General features: G+C 47.4%; 1 protein-coding gene across 11 annotated transcripts in view; it reads left to right on the forward strand.

Annotated features, from left to right (window-relative positions):
• The window catches only part of ZNF618 (zinc finger protein 618), a 179,578-nt gene that overhangs the window by 122,086 nt on the left and 38,395 nt on the right, over positions 1 to 19,097 (forward strand). For 8 of the 11 annotated variants that reach the window (XM_084494469.1, XM_084494475.1, XM_084494471.1 and 5 more), the window contains 4 exons: positions 11,248 to 11,337; positions 12,741 to 12,776; positions 13,471 to 13,548; positions 14,575 to 14,664. In XM_084494469.1, the coding sequence (XP_084350595.1) occupies positions 11,248 to 11,337; positions 12,741 to 12,776; positions 13,471 to 13,548; positions 14,575 to 14,664 (294 nt within the window). The remainder of the gene's footprint in view (positions 1 to 11,247; positions 11,338 to 12,740; positions 12,777 to 13,470; positions 13,549 to 14,574; positions 14,665 to 19,097) is intronic. The other 3 variants (XM_084494473.1, XM_084494470.1, XM_084494467.1) reach the window with 1 other exon arrangement.

Raw genomic sequence — 19,097 nt, forward strand, 5'->3', positions numbered from 1 at the left:
AGATAAGGGCCAGTTTCAGCTGGCTCCAAAGGGGCCCACTGCTGCCCAGAGCCAAGGGCAGGTGGTGTTTGTTTGATGCTGTTTGGCATACAGGTGGTGTTTTCATCTACAGGTGGTGTTTTCATCTACAGGTGGTGTTTTCGTCTACGGGTGGTGTTTTCGTCTATCCCTACGGTGGCAGGGAGGGGTACTGAGAGGACACGAAAAGCCCACCTGATAAACACGTGGCTCAGGGGCTGGTGCCAGCACAGAAGTCTTGGATTTTTTGACCATGGGGCGCTTTACTCGGCACCCGGCCTGATGGCCGCAGACGGGTCCCTATCTTTTAGGGGGAAACGGATCCTGGGCCAGGAGCTGGCGGGGCTCATTGAGAGGACTTTAAACTAGGTAAGAAGGGGGATGGGGCTGAAACAAGGCTTGTTGGAGCTGTGCCAGGGGGAACAATGGCAAGGCCAGGGGATAAGGCAGTGGCCCAGCTGAAGTGCATCTACACAAATGCACGCAGCATGGGTAACAAACAGGAGGAGCTGGAAGCCATCATGCAGCAGGCAGGCTACGACTTGGTTGCCATCATGGAAACATGGTGGGACCACTCTCATGACTGGAGTGCTGCAATGACTGGCTATAAGCTCTTCAAAAGGGACAGGCAGCACAGAAGGGGTGGTGGTGTGGCTCTCTATATTAGAGAATCTTTCAATGTTGTGGAACTCGAGGCTGGGAATGACAAGGTTGAGTCCTTTTGGGTTAGGATCGGCGGGAAGGCCAACAAGGCTAGCGTCCTGGTCAGGGTCTGTTGTAGGCCACCAAACCAGGATGAGGACACGGATGAGGAGTTCTACAGGCAGCTGACAGAAGTTGCAAAATCGTCAGCGCTTGTTCTCGTGGGGGACTTCAACTTCCCTGACATATCCTGGAAGCACAACACAGCCCAGAGAAAGCAGTCTAGGAGGTTTCTGGAGAGCGTGGAAGATAGCTTCCTGACGCAGCTGGTTAGTGAACCTACCAGGGGTGGTGCCCCGCTAGACCTTCTCTTCACAAACAGAGAAGGACTGGTGGAGGATATGATCGTTGGGAGCTGTCTTGGGCAGAGTGACCATGAAATGGTGGAGTTCTCTATTCTTGGCAAGGCCAGGAAGGGGACCAGTAAAACCGCTGTACTGGACTTCTGGAGGGCTGACTTTGTGCTGCTGAGGACACTAGTTGGTAGAGTCCCTTGGGAGGTGGTTCTGAAGGGCAGAGGAGTCCAGGAAGGCTGGGCACTCTTCAAGAGGGAAATCTTAATGGCGTAGGAGCGGTCTGTCCCCACGTGCCCAAAGACAAGCCAGCGTGGAAGAAGACCAGCCTGGCTCAACGGAGAGTTGCAGCTTGAGCTTAGGATAAAAAAGAGGGTTTATAATCTTTGGAAAAAAGGGTGGGCCACTGAGGAGGACTACAAGGAGGTAATGAGGCTGTGCAGGGACAAAATTAGAAAGGCCAAAGCTCATCTGGAGCTCAATCTGGCTACTGCCGTTAAAGACAACAAAAAATCTTTTTACAAATACATCAACACAAAATGGAGGACTAAGGAGAATCTCCATCCTTTACTGGGTGCGGAGGGAAACCTTGTTACAAAAGATGAGGAAAAGGCGGAGGTGCTTAATGCCGCCTTTGCCTCAGTCTTTAGCGGCAATACCGGTTGTTCTCTGGATACTCAGTACCCTGAGCTGGCAGAAGGGGATGGGGAGCAGAATGTGGCCCTCACTATCCATGAAGAAATGGTTGGCGACCTGGTATGGCACTTGGATGTGCGCAAGTCAATGGGGCCGGATGGGATCCACCTGAGGCTACTGAGAGAACTGGCAGAGGAGCAGGCCAAGCCACTAGCCATGATTTATCAGCAGTCCTGGCTATTGGGGGAGGTCCCAGTTGACTGGCGGCTAGCAAACGTGATGCCCATCTACAAGAAGGGCCGGAGGGCAGACCCGGGGAACTATAGGCCTGTCAGTTTGACCTTAGTGCCAGGGAAGCTCATGGAGCAGATTATCTTGAGAGTCATCATGCGGCACTTGCAGGGCAAGCAGGCGATCGGGCTTAGTCAGCATGGGTTTATGAAAGGCAGGTCCTGCTTGACGAACCTGATCTCCTTCTATGACAAAGTGATGCGCTTGGTGGATGAGGGAAAGGCTGTGGATGTGGTCTACCTTGACTTCAGCAAGGCTTTTGACATCATTTCCCATAGCATTCTCCTCAGGAAACTGGCTGCTCTTGGCTTGGACTGGCGCATGCTTCGTTGGGTTAGAAACTGGCTGGATAGCCGGGCCTAAAGAGTTATGGTAAATGGAGTCAAATCCAGTTGGAGGCCGGTTACTAGTGGTGTTCCCCAGGGCTTGGTGTGTGGGCCGGTCCTCTTTAATATCTTCATTGATTATCTGGATGAGGGCATTGAGTGCACCCTCAGTAAGTTTGCAGATGACACCAAGTTAGGTGCGTGTGTCGATCTGCCCAAGGGTAGGAAGGCTCTGCAGGAGGATCTGGATAGGCTGCACCGATGGGCTGAGGTCAACTGCATGACGTTCAACAAGGCCAAGTGCCAGGTCCTGCACCTGGGGTGCAATAACCCCAAGCAGAGCTATAGGCTGGGAGAGGAATGGTTGGAAAGCTGCCTGGCAGAGAAGGACCTACGAGTATTGGTTGATAGTCGGCTGAATATGAGCCAGCAGTGTGCTCAGGTGGCCAAGAAGGCCAACAGCATCCTGGCTTGCATAAGAAGCAGTGTGACCAGCAGGGCTAGGGAAGTGATCGTCCCCCTGTACTCAGCTCTGGTGAGGCCACACCTCGAGTACTGTGTTCAGTTTTGGGCCCCTCGCTACAAGAAGGACATCGAGGTGCTTGAGCGGATGCAGAGAAGGGCGACAAAGCTGGTGAGGGGCCTGGAGAACAAGTCCTACAAGGAGCGGCTGAGGGAGCTGGGCTTGTTCAGCCTGGAGAAAAGGAGGCTCAGGGGAGACCTTATTGCTCTCTACAGGTACCTTAAAGGAGGCTGTAGCGAGGTGGGGGTTGGCCTGTTCTCCCACGTGCCTGGTGACAGGATGAGGGGAATGGGCTTAAGTTGAGCCAGGGGAGTTTTAGGTTAGATGTTAGGAAGAACTTCTTCACTGAAAGGGTTGTGAGGCACTGGAACAGGCTGCCCAGGGAAGTGGTGGAGTCACCATCCCTGGAAGTCTTCAAAAGACGTTTAGATGTAGAGCTTAGGGATATGGTTTAGTGGGGACTGTTCGCGTTAGGTCAGAGGTTGGACTCGATGATCTTGAGGTCTCTTCCAACCTAGAAATTCTATGATTCTGTGAACCTAGAAATTCTGTGATTCTGTGCTTCAGCTGGCTCCAAAGGGGCCCACCGCTGCCCAGAGCCAAGCCATGAGTAATACAATTTAATTCTCTATGAGAGCACACCCAAGAAAAGGAAAAAACAACTGCTGCACAACCGCAGCTGGGAGAGTGAGAAACCTCCCTGCAGACACCAAGGTCAGTGCAGAGGAGGGGGAGTCCAGTGCAGAGGTGCTCCAGGTGCCGGAGCCAAAGCCCCCCCGCGGCCCACAAGGAGGCGCCTGGTGGGGAAGGCAGCCCTGCAGCCCGTGGTTTAGCACAGCGGAGCAGATCTCCACACTGCAGCCCATTTAGGAACAGCCCAGGAAGGTTGGCACCCCACCAGAAGGACCCCACACCAGAGCAGCTCCCAAAGAGCCCGTTTTTCGCTGCCCGTGGAGAAACCCACACAGGACAGCCCAGGAAGGTCGGCACCCCACAACGGAGCAGAGGGCAGAGAGACCGTGAAGGAGCAGGAGAAACGAAGCACTACGGACTGCCTGCAGACCCTACTCCCGGCCCCCCTGCACCACTCAGGGCAGGGAAGAGCTGGAAGAGAGTGGATGGGGGAAGGTGCCCCCATCTTGTTTCTTTGTTTCTCACCGCTCCGGCCCGTCAGCAATAGGTAATAAATTTTATTAATCTTCCTATGCCAAGTCTGTTTTGCCTGCAACAATAATTGTAGAGTGATCCCCAATGAGGTACACTTTTTCATTTATCAGGGAACTAGCTTTCTGAGAAGCTCTGTCTCCCCTATTCTAAATTTATAACAGCAATCTCTCCTCCTTCTTCCACTCCGGATACTCCTATTTGAAGTGGCCGGCCTGGCCACACTTAAAACATCTTCTCAAAGCCTGTACCTGCTAGGATTTAGGCTGCAACATAGGTAGCTTTCCTTGTCTGCCATTCCTTCATCTCTCTTCCTCTCCTTTCCATCCTGGGCCCGACTCCTCCCGAAAGTCCCTCTATCTCCCCCTCTGTCTCACTACCCGGTACGCTGTGTATACCATTTGTTTCACTCTCTGCTTTTCCTTCTCATCTCCCCTCCTGGCATACACCTTCGTACTACCTGCACTGTTCACTTCATGCTCCCACTTTCTGGAGCTTTTTCTGTATATCTGGCCAGGTTTTAATCACAAAATGAACTTTAAAGAGCCCTTGAGCTACTGGGTCCTCAGGATTCATCCCCGAGTACTTTCTAATTCTGACCCCAAGTCTCTCATATGATTTCTATGTTGTGGATTGTTATTATTGCTGTTAGATAAGCAGATATTTCTGCTCTATCGGAATTACTCTTGGTCTGGGGGGGGGGGGGTGTTAGTTCTTTACCATTCTTGCATAGCTACCTGCCAAATCATTCCCCTCCTAAACATTCTGCTCCAGTGAATAACATACTCAAGAATGACATTTCACCCCCCAGGAATATAAATTAGGCCTTAGAAATGGATTTGACTGTTCTGCTAGGGCCTCAGTTAATGATTTCCATTTTCTTCTTAAAACTCCCAACCTGTCTGCTGGTAAAGGGGGAGTGGCACTGGCCCTGCGTTGGCCCTGCACAGCCCTAAGGCCCCATCGGGACCCCCTGGCCTCCACTCCTGCCGCTCTACACTCCCCAGCGCGACTTCTCCAGGGACAGCATCAACTGCAGTCCCTGTCTCCCCTCCTGGAGCACCTGCCGCTGCCTCTGTTGCAGTATTAGAATTATAGGGAGCATAACTCGATTCCTCCTCCGAAAACAGAACCTTATTGTTTACATATAAATTTCAAGCCTGAATTTTCATCAAACCCCTATTTTGGCCAAAATACTGAAGTTCCTTTTATTATATTTTTAGGCCAGACAATTACACAATATCAAACCATTTTTTTTATTATATATATTTTAAAATCTTTTTCCCTAATTTTTGGGTTGTTTTTACAAATCCTTATCATTCTCTCCAAAGGGCTATCTTTAGGCACAATCCCAGTGTCTCCAACCCCACCCTGCTGACTCTTGGAACCCTTAATCCCCAGCTCTTCCTGACGTGCTGCTGTGGACTTCACCACCCACAGGGTACCACACGCCTTCAGCTAGGATTAGGACAGAGGTGGGGTGTACTGCTGAGCACTTCACCTCACTGTGCTCAGGGTACCATACACCTAAGGGCCCAAACTCCCCAGGACTCTCTTTCACTCCTCTACTCTGTCTTCCGCTTCATCCCTCTCCAGCTGGAGGGACTTTGTTCGTCCCCTCGCAGGATCACCGAGCCTCGCAGATTGGGACTTCACATTCACTCCGCACCAGAAGTGTGTCTTATTCACACTCACGCTCATTCACACCAGAGTTTCCCCCAACCCAACCCGAGGCAAGATACGGTAAAGTTTCTCTTACCTTGGTCCTTGCATGGCTTCCTGGTCCAGGTTATCAGCAGTAATCCCAGTGCCTGTTCCTGATCCGGGCTGGACTCTATGTAGGATGTGTCTGTCTATGTTTGTGCTGGCCTCCCTTCTCCCCAGAGCTTCGCAGAGCCTGTCTTCAAATTAACAGTCTCGGTCCTTTGCCGGCTGTACCGAGACAACCCACCACCCCTGATGGGACCGCTGAAATCAGTGGGGTTCACCTTCCTCTCTGTGGTGTCAAGAAATCTTCGGCAGGCAACAAGATCCTGGATGAGCCCCAAATTGTGAGAAACATCTCAAATAATTTTCTTCAGACAGGATCTTCTGGGAAGCTATTTTATTTGCAATTGCAATGGCGGGCGTCCTGTCAATCAGGAGCGCATTTTAGTAAACAAATCCGAACCTTTTATTCCCTATTACCCAACACCTGATCACCTCCCCTGTTTCCTCATTGTCTGAGTACTACAGGTTCACAAGCTACTCGACACTACTCTATACCATATATGTACAATTTTTCTTTTTTTTCCAACCCTTTAATTTCTCCTTTCTTATGTTTTGAGAACTCATGATCTTTGTTTTACTGTTCTCATGCTGCTCATCCTGTTTTTCTCAAGCTTCTACCTTATTTTGGAGCAGTGAGGCCTTCTACTGTCCACTTTGTGCATCTTTGTCTTCCTGCCAGCATTTCTCCTTATTATGACTACACAACTGACTTGGAATACAGTAAAGTAATTCTCTACTGCAAAAACACAACTTTGTTTCTCACAAGATGGTGCTTTTGTCAGGTACTCTGACCAGCCACTCGCCATCTCCATCCCACTGTGTTTATCACGAGCAGGATGTTTCAGGAGTCCAGCATCTGCCAGCAGAGACTGGAGAAAAAAAGAAATATCACAGCCTCAGACAGAGAGAGGGCAAATAAACCTATTGCAGCAGGCTTAGCTGTGAGAAATCCAGCCACCCTTCCCTGTCAATGATGGACTTTATGAACTGCTTGGGAAACCTTGTTTCCTGAGGTGAGCCAGGGACGTGGAATTCTGGAGATCGGTGCTTCCTTGGCTGTTCTCAGACCTCCTGGTACCACAAAGTCAAGGAGCAGGACACATAATGCACTGTCCAGACTGTCCTCTTCTCCTTTCTGATTTTGCAGCTTTTTTGTTGACATGAGCTTGGAACACTGCTGGGTTTTAGGGGTAATTCAGTAGGCTCTTGCAATTTACTAATTTATATTCAGCAGTTTCGCTCTTCTGCATTTGGAGTCTGTTCCTAATAAACAGCTAGCTCTGCAGTGCTTGGTAAGAGTGGAATCACTTTGGTTTCAAGAGTATCTACAACATGTCTGGCTGCTGTGAGAGCTCCTGTATCATGTAGCTTTTGTGGCTTCTTCAATTTAAAATGTGACTGTGAGTTCTGTGACAGGCAAAACTTGTTGTTTCCCTTGAGAAGTCCCTAAGTAGCTCCTGCAGCATGTTGTATGGAGACCCTGTTATTCTGGATGCTCAATGGGATGTGATCTCATCCTTGCAGGGATGTCATCTGGATGATATATGTAGTTGTTTCCAATCTGGGTTTCTGTGATGCTGTGCAGAGCTCTGTCAGCCCAGTGGAAACTTGAATTTGTGTGCAATTTGTGTGGTCTGAGATTCCTGCACTTATGAGGGCGGGTTAATTATTTTTAGCTTGAGATACAGAAGTCCTGACCTTTCAGCAAGTTTGATTGCTATTGTTCCCTTCTTGGGTTTCTAGAGCAAAATCCAGAGGCTCTGGGCCAAGTGCCCTGAGCAATGAATCCTGGTTCTTCCGCCTGCCACTGTTGGGCACACGTTCTCTGCCCTCCCTGTTTCCTGCCAAAATGAGATGTGTATTTTCTTCTCTGCTGGATATCTGAACCAAAACAACTAAAAATCTCAATATATTCAATGCTACATTTGGGAAGAAAGATGACCTGACTGATCCTCCCTATGACGGGGTATTTCAGTATTTCAGGAGCTACAAGTCATCGCTGAACACAGGCCACGCGACAACTTGGCTGGAGCCAGCAGGCAGCAGCCCCTGGAGACAGGCAGAGAAGAGCAGCACATTCCCTGTCCTGTATGGGAGGTTCACTTGCAAGCAAAATGGTCAAAAATGCCTTCATGTCCCACAGAATTGTTTTTTTTTTTGGTACTTGAAAAATGATGGCCTGTTTGCCATCTCAGTATGCCAGTGCTTCATATCTGAGGAACTGCGTTGTAACATGGCTGTTGCTTTGCCTTTTTTCCAAGAGCTGCTGCGGCTGGGAAGAGCACTGGAAGTGCCTGACAGATGTCAACAGACAGCTCTATTGGGTACGAAGTCTGGCGCTTTGGTGCAGCCCTGCAAGAGTGACCGCTGCTCAGAGAGGGGAAAGCTTAGCTACACATTGGCACTCTACTGATACTTTCTGAATTCTCTGTAAACCTCCTTATGTCTGAGACTTGGCACTGTTTGCTGGGTGTTATCTCCTTCAAAGCGGAGAGGAAGAGATTAGTACCAATACCAGCTGGAACAAATTCTTCTCATAATGATTTTTTTCCATATAATCTCTGGAGGTTGTTCCTCCTTAGGGAAAACAGTCTCCTAACAAAACAAGCAAACCCGTTTTCTCCTGGACTGCACCATTATACTTGGTGCGTGTTTCCGTGTTCCCCACACTGCCTAGGGAAGGCAGTGGTCATACCCAGCACATGGTCACCCCTTCAAGTCCCAGCCATTATCAGCACCATCCTCGCAGTCCTTCCCAAGTTACAGAAACTATAACTACCTGTGCCCGCGTGAGTGTGAGATGATATCCTAGTCCCGTGGTGTGCCTCGCTTTCAGTTTTATTCTAGCAAGTGTCCTTATTTACTGAGCACTTTGCTTCCAAACTAAGGCTGTGTTAGTTTTCTTCTTCCAAATGGAGATATTGAAAGTGCTTGGCATTTGTTACTCCTTTGAAGAATTAGTCCTCAGTTCATCGACTACAAGGCTCATTACACTTCAGAAAAGAGGTTGGTTTCTTGTCTTTGGGATGCGTGGTGAGACTGATTACTGATGACTCGTTACGAATTTTATTTGCTGATAATTGACTGATTTTTTTTTTCGCAGCAGATACACAGATACACTCACTAGGAATCATTAGATTCCCTTTGTTGTCGAACGGGGTCCCAGGTAGATTGAGACCCTCTGCACCATTGTACAACTACAGAAGGAGATTGCGTAAGATTATTTATGAACCGCTGTTAGATATGCATATCTTTGCAGTGACCCACCAGTGCTTTTATTATTTGAATATTCTCATGTTTTGCTTCTCCTCCTACTCTTCCTTAAGCAGTGCACTCTGAAGCAGAGGATCTTTTTCATCTTGGTTTATGTGCCTGGGCTCTGTCTCACTTATTCAGCCTGAACTCTTTAAAATCTCTTATGTCTAGCTTAGTATTGCTGTGCTCTAATTAAGATACAATATTTTTGGCAGTAGATGTAAAGTTACAATGCCCAGCTATTTAACACCTATTATACTGAACGTTTTTCTCTTACACATCACAGTATCTCCTAGTTTTATTTTGCTAAGCAGAATAAAGGGGTGGAAAGTAATGCTTCATTTAGTGTTGAAACCTTAAGGGCTGATGGACTGCAGTGATGAACCCGAGTGATCAGACAGTACCATTGCATCTCAGCTTTAAATATTCATTTGTTGTAAATAAAAATATGGACAAGTAAAACAAAAGATTACTTAATGTGCACACTCTGGTGCATTTGAATGCAGCATGGAGGAGGTGAAAACAAACAATGCCTTAACTTTGCTAATTGTATGCACACATGGCTGCAAACAACTGAGCTGCGGCAGGGGAGCTCACGGAGTGGCAGCTCGTCTGTGGAGGCACAACAGCTGCTGTGTGCAGTCCTCGTTTGCTCCTAGTAAAAGAAGTAAAATACATTGCTTTTAAGATCCTTTCTGGCTACACGGGCTGATGCGTTCTACTTTATAGTGGGCCAGTGGCACACAACAGGCACGCAGGCCATCAGCTGTGGCTGGCTGCAAACACAGCACTGCACATATCGGTGGAGTCACTACTGGTGGATGTAGGTGGATGCCCAATACCAGGAGCTGGAAAATCTCACCGAGCTGACCAGCAAGGATGTGCTCAGCACCCGTACTCAGATTTTCCTTACACAGGTGCAATATCTGGATCAAAGGCTTTCATTGTCCCCAGTCAGAGCAAACCAGATTCACAAGCATCCCGAGCTTTTTGCATCCACCTGACTTCCCCTCCCCACCCAGATGGGGACAGCCACATAGACTGACAGAGAGCTGAGCATACACTGGGGCCTTTCCTCCTCTGGTTGTCCTCCTGTTCTCTGTAAAATCTGAGCTGTGCCAGTGGCATTTTCCCGATGTTTCCCAGTGGGCCTGCTGGAAGATCACTGCCCCAGCTCAGCAGGTGCAGCAGGACTCCGAAGCAGGGTGCCTGAATGCAAAACTCGCTGCGTCTGCTCCTGGAGCAGTTGAGAGAGCGCTGCTGTAGCAGCGGGGAAAATAAAACTCCCCTTCTGATGCCGTTTTCAGTTCTTAGTCTGAGCTGTGAAGGGGACAGGGTTTGTGCAGATGTTTTTCTGTCTGTCAGTCCATCCCTGTGGTGATCCCAGGCAATTCTGACTGAAGGCTGCAAGCCTCAAACTGCAGTGTGTTCCTCTGGGAGTGGTGGCCGTAGGCATCCCGGTGGAGGAGAGACCCCGAGGGGGACTCCCCCAGGATGGAGAGCCAGCAGGTCTCTCCTCTGACAAAGGGACACGCAGGGAGCACTGGGTTGGCACCTGAGCAGGATAGACACAGGAGGGAGCTGGTGTTTTGAGGGCGCCAGTGGCATGTATCAGTGGGGGATGAAAAGATAGGAACACAGCTGTGGTAAAGGGGGGCTGTTGTTTGTGGGCTGAAGGGAGGGGGCCCAGGGTACTGATACATACGGTACCAGGCTGTGTCGGTCCTGTCATTGGTAGATGTCCTTTGTGCTTTGAATTGCTGGTTCTCTTTGGATTTGTTTGTTCTCATGTGCCCATACGGGATTCTGGGTGCAGTTAGCCGCCAGTCAGCAGCAGCAGTGAGCACCAGGTGTGGACAGGAGATGCACATATTTCCAGTCCTTTTTTTAGGTGGCATGTTATGTCTTTGGCTTCTAACAGCGCATACCTTGACTCTGTGTTAAATTCTTCCAGTTCGTCTCCACCCTGACCAGCACTGTAGTCCTTAACTTCCAAAGAAGATTTCAGCAGGGCCTGCTGAGAGCTCTTATAGAGGCTTTACTGGAGAGCAGAGCTGCCTGACTGAAACAAAAAGCAGGATACCTTAGGATTAGCTACGTAGCACGGGGGGGTCAATGTGAGGCAGTGGCTATCTGCGTACCTGAGAGATTCAGCGTGGTGTGTGGGATCATTGTGACTGCATGGGGGTTTCTGACTGAGCAGTGTACTCTGGAGTGCTTGCTTTTTACTTCAAGGTTTCTAAAGTGGCCTGTTTTCTTATTCCTACAGACAACTTTAGGTACACGTGTGACATTTGCGGGAAAAAATATAAATATTATAGCTGCTTCCAAGAGCACAGAGACCTGCATGCCGTGGATGGTGAGTACTATTTTGACATTTAGACACCTAAACTAAAATGAGAAGTGGTTGCTGTGTTGCCCTGGGGAAGGCAAAAAGTGGTCCTGCAGGATCATGCAGCCCATGATGTGCAGGACATGTCGCAGCATTCCTCGCTCGCCTTTGTCAGGGGAGGCACAGTCTGCAGGCACTGCAGGGAGAAGTCTGCTGGGCTTGATTCTCTTTGCATGCATCAAAACAACACCCTCTGCTGGGACCTGTGGTCCTTGCAGTCCTCCCTTCTGTATTAAGGTTCGTGGTTAAGATGGATATGCTAGAGCAGAGTGCCTCAAGGTAAATTGTCCGTCTGGCCACTGCCTAGGCAAGAATTGGTTGCTTTTTGGTTTCTGACTTCACATGTTTGTTCCTAACATGACCTTCTGTGAGAAACCACGTTTCAGAGTTGAGAAATGTTGTTTCATTCTTGTTAATTGCTGTGGTAGTGAAGAGATACAGTTGTCAGGCTTATTTTTCCTTTGTGAATGTAGATGTGGTCTAGGCGGGTGACGCTTAGACAGAAGCAGACATCCTCCTCTAGAAGCAGTGTGTTTGTTTTTTCTGTACTGGGGGGAATAGAAGCAACAACATACTGTCTTTGGCTTGGCTGCCTATACTTACAGGTCATTTAAAGCTCCTTAACTTGGAGCCCACACCTACTCCAAACCCTCACTGCACATGCTGTGAGCATGTTGGTGTTGCTCCTCACCTGGCTGAGGAGGGAGGCCTGGCAGATTTTTAGGTAGAGGCTGCTTGGGAAGCAGAAAGTTCTGGCTAGCTGGAGCATCTCAGAAAAGCACGTGGATTTTCACAGTAAATGTTTTGCTGTTTTTCAGTGGAACATGTGTACATCTAAATGTGCTCTAAGAGCCAATGTTCTCTTGCAGTACACCATGACACACTATTGTTCTTGTGAAGAGACCTAAAATTAAATTAGCAGGGCTAAAAGTCACTGTGAGATGGACGTGTCTGCTCCTGTCAGAAGTGTGTCTTCATAGCTATGGTTCAGGGAGTGCTACCTCAGCTTATGAGACAGCTTTGGAAATGGCTTCCACTTGTCTTTTGCAAAGACACTGTTCATCATGGTTCCACCGAGGGGGTGGTAGTGTCTCAGCAAACAAACGTGAAGCAGGTGTGCACCTGAGCTTCACGTGGGGCTGAGTCTGTGTCAGAGCAAAGGCCTTGAGAATCTCTGTGTTTTAGGGCTGGGCATGCTCATAGTTCCTGCGTGGATGCTGGGAAGAGGAGGGACTGGGGCACAAAGCCTGGTGTATTCTGTGGGGCTGAAATATGCTAAAGCGGTACGTGAAATACAGGAGGAAAACAAGGCCATTTAAGGATTTAATTTCTGTTTTGTTTCTTCCCCTCCTTCTTCTATTCTGTGTTAGTTTTTAGTGTGGAAGGTGCCCCAGAAAACCGGGCAGGTAAGCTGTGATCCTTCGTGTGCTTTATTTCACAAACTTTTTCAAGCATTCAGTAATTCAGGTACAGCAGGTCCGATTCTACACTTGTAAGAGTCAAACGAGTTTTTTCACTGATTGCAGTGGCAGAGGAGCATCCTCTCTGCCTCACCTGGTGTGTACAGCCAGTAGGTTAATGCCCAGCCCTAGTAGATACCAGGCTTTTGTTGTACGTACAATTGATCAGGCTTCTGAAAAATCAAAGAAACAGGTGTTTCATGTCTCTGGTGATTTAGTGAATTGTTCAAGGCATAGATTACATTATTTTATAAAATGGGTTGGGTTCTGATTTGCTTCGAGCTGTGGTGTTAGATGGTAGGAATTCACTGGTCAGTGTTTGGTAGCTGACTTGCTCGCAGACTGCATTACTGTGGCCACTTTCAGACATCAAAACATCATTAGATGGGAAGAAAATCAGGAAATATAAATCAGGCTTTGAATTACCGGGCTGGAAAGGGGGTTAATATTTGACTGGGGCACCTGAGGTGGAGGAGGGACAAGTCAGACAGAGGGGTCATTGGGTTTGTAATTCATGTCTTGAAATCTTGTTACAGATTGAAATGTCATTACAGATGCAGGAGCATTCAGTGCCTATGCAGCTGTAGAAGGAAAACCTGAGGGTGTTGTCAGCTCTCTTGCTGGTTCTGTTCTCTTGCAGACCCCTATGACCAGGCCGTCATAGCAGCAGATGAAGTAAAGGAGGAGGAGCCGGAACCCTTCCAGAAGATTGGTCCAAGTATGACTTATTTTAGAGATTCAAATATCAGAGGCAGCACAATGGTTTCAAATGTGGCACTAGGTGGAGTTTGTCTAGTAAAACCAGAATGCAATGCCTTATGCATAGATTTTGGGACCCTAGGAGTTCTAAAAGATACATTTAGGTTCAGGTGAACACCAACCATCACCAGCCCTGGCCCTGTGAAATGCAGCCTTGTGATGTTTTCTGTTCAAGATCTCTGCTAAGAAAAGAGGAAAGAAGTTGAGGATAAAAGCAAACTGGCAGTGATTAGAGAGGGTGTTAGGGTATACTGGCAGCATTGACAGGTGATTGTGTGCACACTGCCTCTGTGGTGGGTTCTTCAAACAGATCAGGGTGAAACCAAAGAGATTAGAGGACCAGATTTTGCCCGATAAATTTTGGAAACAATTGAGTAACCCTGGATTTTACCTTGGCTTGCGGCTTCCTATCAGTTCTGTTCTTCCCAGCACTGGCAGGAACAGGAGGTGTCAGTGCATGGGTACACTACCTCATTATTTCAGGTACCCCCAAAACATGGATTGGCACAGAAAAGCTCATCCTCCTGAAGACAAATCAACAATTCCAATATATATTCTGTAATTAAGACTTAAACTTGACAGTTCTGTTCCCTGATTTGACTATCCCTGCCATGTCCATTCATCACAAACTGTCTGTAACCAGAAGACAAAAATGTGTTGTCTGTAGTTTAGACTTCAGAAATGGATTCTCTTTTGTTTTGCACACTTACCTGCTGCAATTTCGGATAATCTCTTGCAGCTTGTTCAGTTCTACTGGAGCTGGTCCATCAGTCTAAGCACTGGCTTTAACTGTTGCCTTTTTGGGGGAAAGGGATGTGTGAATTATAGGACAGATTAGTTCCTAGTACATGAGGAAAATGCTCTAGTGTGTTTTGTCACCTGGCCTGGTTTCAGTGTAAAGAGTCAGGAATTCAGTGATTTTGTGAGAGGATGCTGCACTCTTTTCTAATTTTATTTAATGCTTATTTATTTAAATTCTTCACAGAAACTGGCAATTACACCTGTGAATTCTGTGGCAAGCAGTACAAATACTACACTCCATACCAAGAACATGTGGCGCTGCATGCACCTATTAGTGAGTATCCTGCTGGAGATCTATTTTATTACAGACTGTGATTTACAGTGGTTGGTGATAAATGATGAGGGCTGCAGGAGAGGTTATCATTCTTGTGGATCCTTCCACTGGACCCTGTGGGATTGCAGCTGGCAGGCCACAGATCATGTGCTGACCAGACCACTGCAAAGCTGAGCTGAAATCTCCTCTTAGAGGGGCACTGTTACTGTTAGGTCTATAAAGTCACTTTTACCAAAGCCCATGCAATTTCTTATGTGTTCCATGGGGGTTTGATGCATTATTTTGTTGTTTAACTGAAAGTTCCAATACCTAAAGTATATATAAAAAAGTGATGCACAAACTTTTCTAGCCTCCCCTAAATAAATGAGTACATGCTGGGGGGGAGCATCTTTCTTTTGAGCTTCTGAGAAACTATTGCAGACAGCGAGTTCAAACTGGTATTCAAAATCATGTAAATTACCTTGGCAGCTTACTACTAAATCACAGGCAATAAAATATTTATTTCAGGGAGCTCGGGAAAAGGCAGTTCTCAGCATACTACACGACACTACGATCTGCACTCTGGAGGGACACTACGATCTGCACTCCCCAGACAAAGGGGAGGTTGTAATGAGCAATTAAGTGTAATTCAGTGCAAAAGTCTAGTGAAACAATTGAGAGAAATTCTTGCTATGTGCTGGTTTGGGATGCTTTAAAAGCATGCAGGGAAGTTCTTTGCTCCTGAACTTCATGCTTCTTTCATAGCATCGCCCTGTGCCACATTGCAATTTTAATTCTGTGAGCCAGCATGGTTGCTCTTTTGCCCACATTTGTCCAGCTGCCAGCATTTTGGCTGATGATGGGGATGGATGAGCTGAGTTCATTAAAGTTGGTTTTGTTAGCTGCTCATCCACAGCCAGCAGAGGGAGTGCATACTCCTTCCTCACCAAATAGAGCTTAAGTTAGAGTTATTCTAATGAGGCAGCTTTAGTTTTAGACATACGTAGAAAAAAAATGGGAACGTAGTCCACCAGACGATCACTTAGAAGGTAGGTCAAGGCTTGATGGCTCTTGACAGCTCCCATCCAGGTTCCCTGGGGCATGGAGATGTACCAGGATGATGGTAGAAGGTGTGGGGCCTAGAATATCTCTGCCACCACCCTCACATAGTCAATCTGCTTATCTCCCATCTGCTCAAGGGAACTAACTTATGGTTGCACATGTAACAGTTATTCCTAAACATCCCTACACACTCAAACTCCACTTTCCAGACGAGACAGCAGTCTAAACTCAGGTGTTTTCAGGTCCTCAGAAAAGCTGCTGGAGGTGATCAGTAGTAGATTGATCTATGAGTATAGAGGGGCCTATAGACACTGAGGCTCTGATGTCTTTAGTCCACCCCTGTACAGATAATCAAAGAAACTTAGTAGTTGTATAGCTAAGGAGCAGTGTGCAGTGATGAGTGTTCATCAAATCTCCGCTCAACAAGAACAGATTCTTATCTTCTCAGTACATCCCATTTGAAGGGGATTTATCACTAAGGATATCTCTCCACCCTCCCAGCCATCTGTAATAATAGTCTGCAGCTGCTGGTTCCAGTCCAGCCTATCCAGCATAAAGGAAAAACACAACTGTTCTTTGAGAGGAATTCGCCTGAAGTGGGCCCTGCAGGTATGACTGCAGATACAGACGGTCCATGTGGATACTGCCCTTCTTCCTGAGCAGAGTGCAGCTGTAGGATCATCTGCTCAGCATGAGGGTTAGGGCTAGTGCTGTGGGCCTGATGTACACTTTTTGGCTGCTAGAAGCCAGAACAGTCTGAAACTGCAATGTGGGAGAAGTCAGAAAGACATTTCACCAAGTGCCAGGAGAGCTGCTGAGATAACTCTGAACCCTAAAGGGTCAGGAGCTCCCCTGTGTTAGGCAGGGATTTGCCAAGCAGGAAGCTATGTTTTTTCCAGTGGTCACCAGTTTTGGAGGAGGTGGCACATTGTTTTGCATGCTGAGATTGAAGCCATTTTTGCACCATGGTTTCTGCAGTAGCCTTTGCAAAGGAGAAAGAAGCTGTTCCCACCAACGACTAGAACCAGCAGTCACTGAGGGACCAAGTCCAGTCCTTTCAGCAATTATCTTTTAACTATGAGGACACATGAGGTCAGATCAGGATAATACTGTCATAAGGTTTAAACCCTCCTTACAAACTTTTTTTGTACATTTTTTTTTCCTCTCCTAGTTGCCATGACCAGTAAGCTTTATGATTTACAGTGACAAACTGCAATCCCTGATGAACATACGGGATGTGACTAAGCTCCCAAGGCAGGCTGGCCAGTACATCCTCCCAGTTTGCTATGTTCAGACTCTGCTCTTCATTTAAACCAAGGTCCGGTGAGGTAGCTGCAAACACCTGACTTTTGATGCAGTGCACAACTGGCTTTTCTCATCCCCTAGCAACCAGAGGAAGTAAGAATGAGACTCTGCCTTTACCCTGGCCTTATTCTTGTGGTTATATGGCAAATGCTGAAAAATTAGCCTTATTGGGGTAAGGAACACACTTCAGCATTACCAGTCCAGCTTTCTGGGTCTCTCTGCCTGAGTGCAAGCTTCCCTTCCGGAGCCTGTCTTTCTGGTTTTCTGTGATAATGGATTAAAAGTTATTGAAACGAGGCTAAAACAAGGACTTATATCCTGCAGGGTCCCTGGGGCCTTCCAGGATAATTTTTGGTCAGTGCTACTGGATACCTACTGTCTGTAAAAGTGCTCTGCTGTGGGGTTCCCTGGAATTGTTAATGCCAAATAACTCCTTCAGAACTCCCCTTTTGTTAGTGAGGAGAAAGAGCTTTTTCCTGTGCCTAGAACTGGGTTATTACTCTTCTAAAATACTGATTCTTACCATGTTTCTATCAGCCGAGAGGTCTATTCACTCTAGGAAGAGTGGTTTTTTTTTTAAAAAAAAAGGATTGTGGAAATGGATTGTAGGCATGTTCGTTGTCACTGGTTTAGAAATGTCTCTGAATGGAGGTGCACATGAGGGAGGGCTCAGAGATTTCTTTCTGTCCTCTCACAGCTCTATCTGCTCTGTAATTTGGAACATTTGCAGGTGGCTGTGCTATTGTGGATGCAGAGAAAACCTAGTGCCTTTGGGACGTGGGCTGGTAAGAAAAGCCACTGAGACTGTTTTAGTTTGCTAAGTCCAGGCTCAGGAGTGTGCGCTCTTCTGGTAACTGCAGGTATGGCAACAGACTCCAGTCATGGAAGCATGTGGTGAGAGCTCTAAAATCCACACAGCTATCCACATCCATTGCTTCCAGGATGGAAATCTGAAGTGATGTTAGGGCCCTGAGTGCACTAATAAATCTGGGTGGCCCTGGCTAGCCTCACATGGGGCCTCCACCCACACACAAAACCCCTATGTCAGCTCAGCTGTTTTGAGTCTCTGTGCAACACTATGTGATATCAGTCTACAGCTCAGTTGTAGACATGTAGATCTGGACCCTGGCCTGTAGACCTCTCAGCTTGACCTCAACCCTGTCACATCACTTTGGACCTCCTCGAGCTTTGCTGGGCTGTGGCTAACCCTGATTATCCTCATCAGACCTGATCCTGCCTCTGACCTGTGAATTGACTTGTCAGCTTGACCACAGACATCCCTCATCACCAACAACTTGCCTGATGATCTGGACTCTTGATTGAACCTGGCTTCCATCTCTTGCCTGGCCTGTTCACCTTTTGGAGGCCATAGGATGGGTTCTGGCTGGTGAGGCCCCTGCCCTACCAGCCCTGTGGCTGTGCTTGACTTCTGAGGGGACAGCCAGACTACACCATGAAAAAGACTCCCTGCATCCAGACTTCCTGCACCATGACACCTGAGAGGCTTTCAGAAATTCATCGGGCTTGGCTGCTAAATTACTTTTCTTGTTGTAAAGAGCACTGAATACAATTTGTTCATCATAATTGCTTACACACTTGCAGTGCTTCTTAAAGACAGCTGCCATCATGGCTTTTTCTCTTAAGGAAAGCAATGCTTTTTGGTAGCATGTCACGTTTCCACTTAGGTCCTACCTACCAAAGAAAATAAAAGATCCAGATTCCAGCTATGTGTCTTTGCTTCCTCCGTTTCAATGAGTGAAACTTGTGAGTTTCATGTTTTTTCTCACTCTCTAGATACAATGTGCCTTAGCAACAGACTTTACAGGCCTGCATTTGTAATACAACTAAAACATGTGTTTGTATAGAGAAGCACGTTAAAAATTTGATAGATTTGAGCATGGAGTCTTTCCTATGGAAAGTTCTGTTTCCAATAGGGGAGGTCTCCATTCAGCATCTGGAATTTTAAGCCATTGCTAAGGAATCCCTTTCCATCATGTTCATTAAATGAAGGTTTTTCTCCAGAGGTGATCGCATTCCATCCAAACCATCTGAATGGCTTTCTTGCCATACTCCCTTATCTGTCCTGA

This window comes from Aythya ferina (assembly GCF_964211825.1).
Source record: "Aythya ferina genome assembly, chromosome: 20".
Lineage (NCBI taxonomy): Eukaryota > Metazoa > Chordata > Aves > Anseriformes > Anatidae > Aythya > Aythya ferina.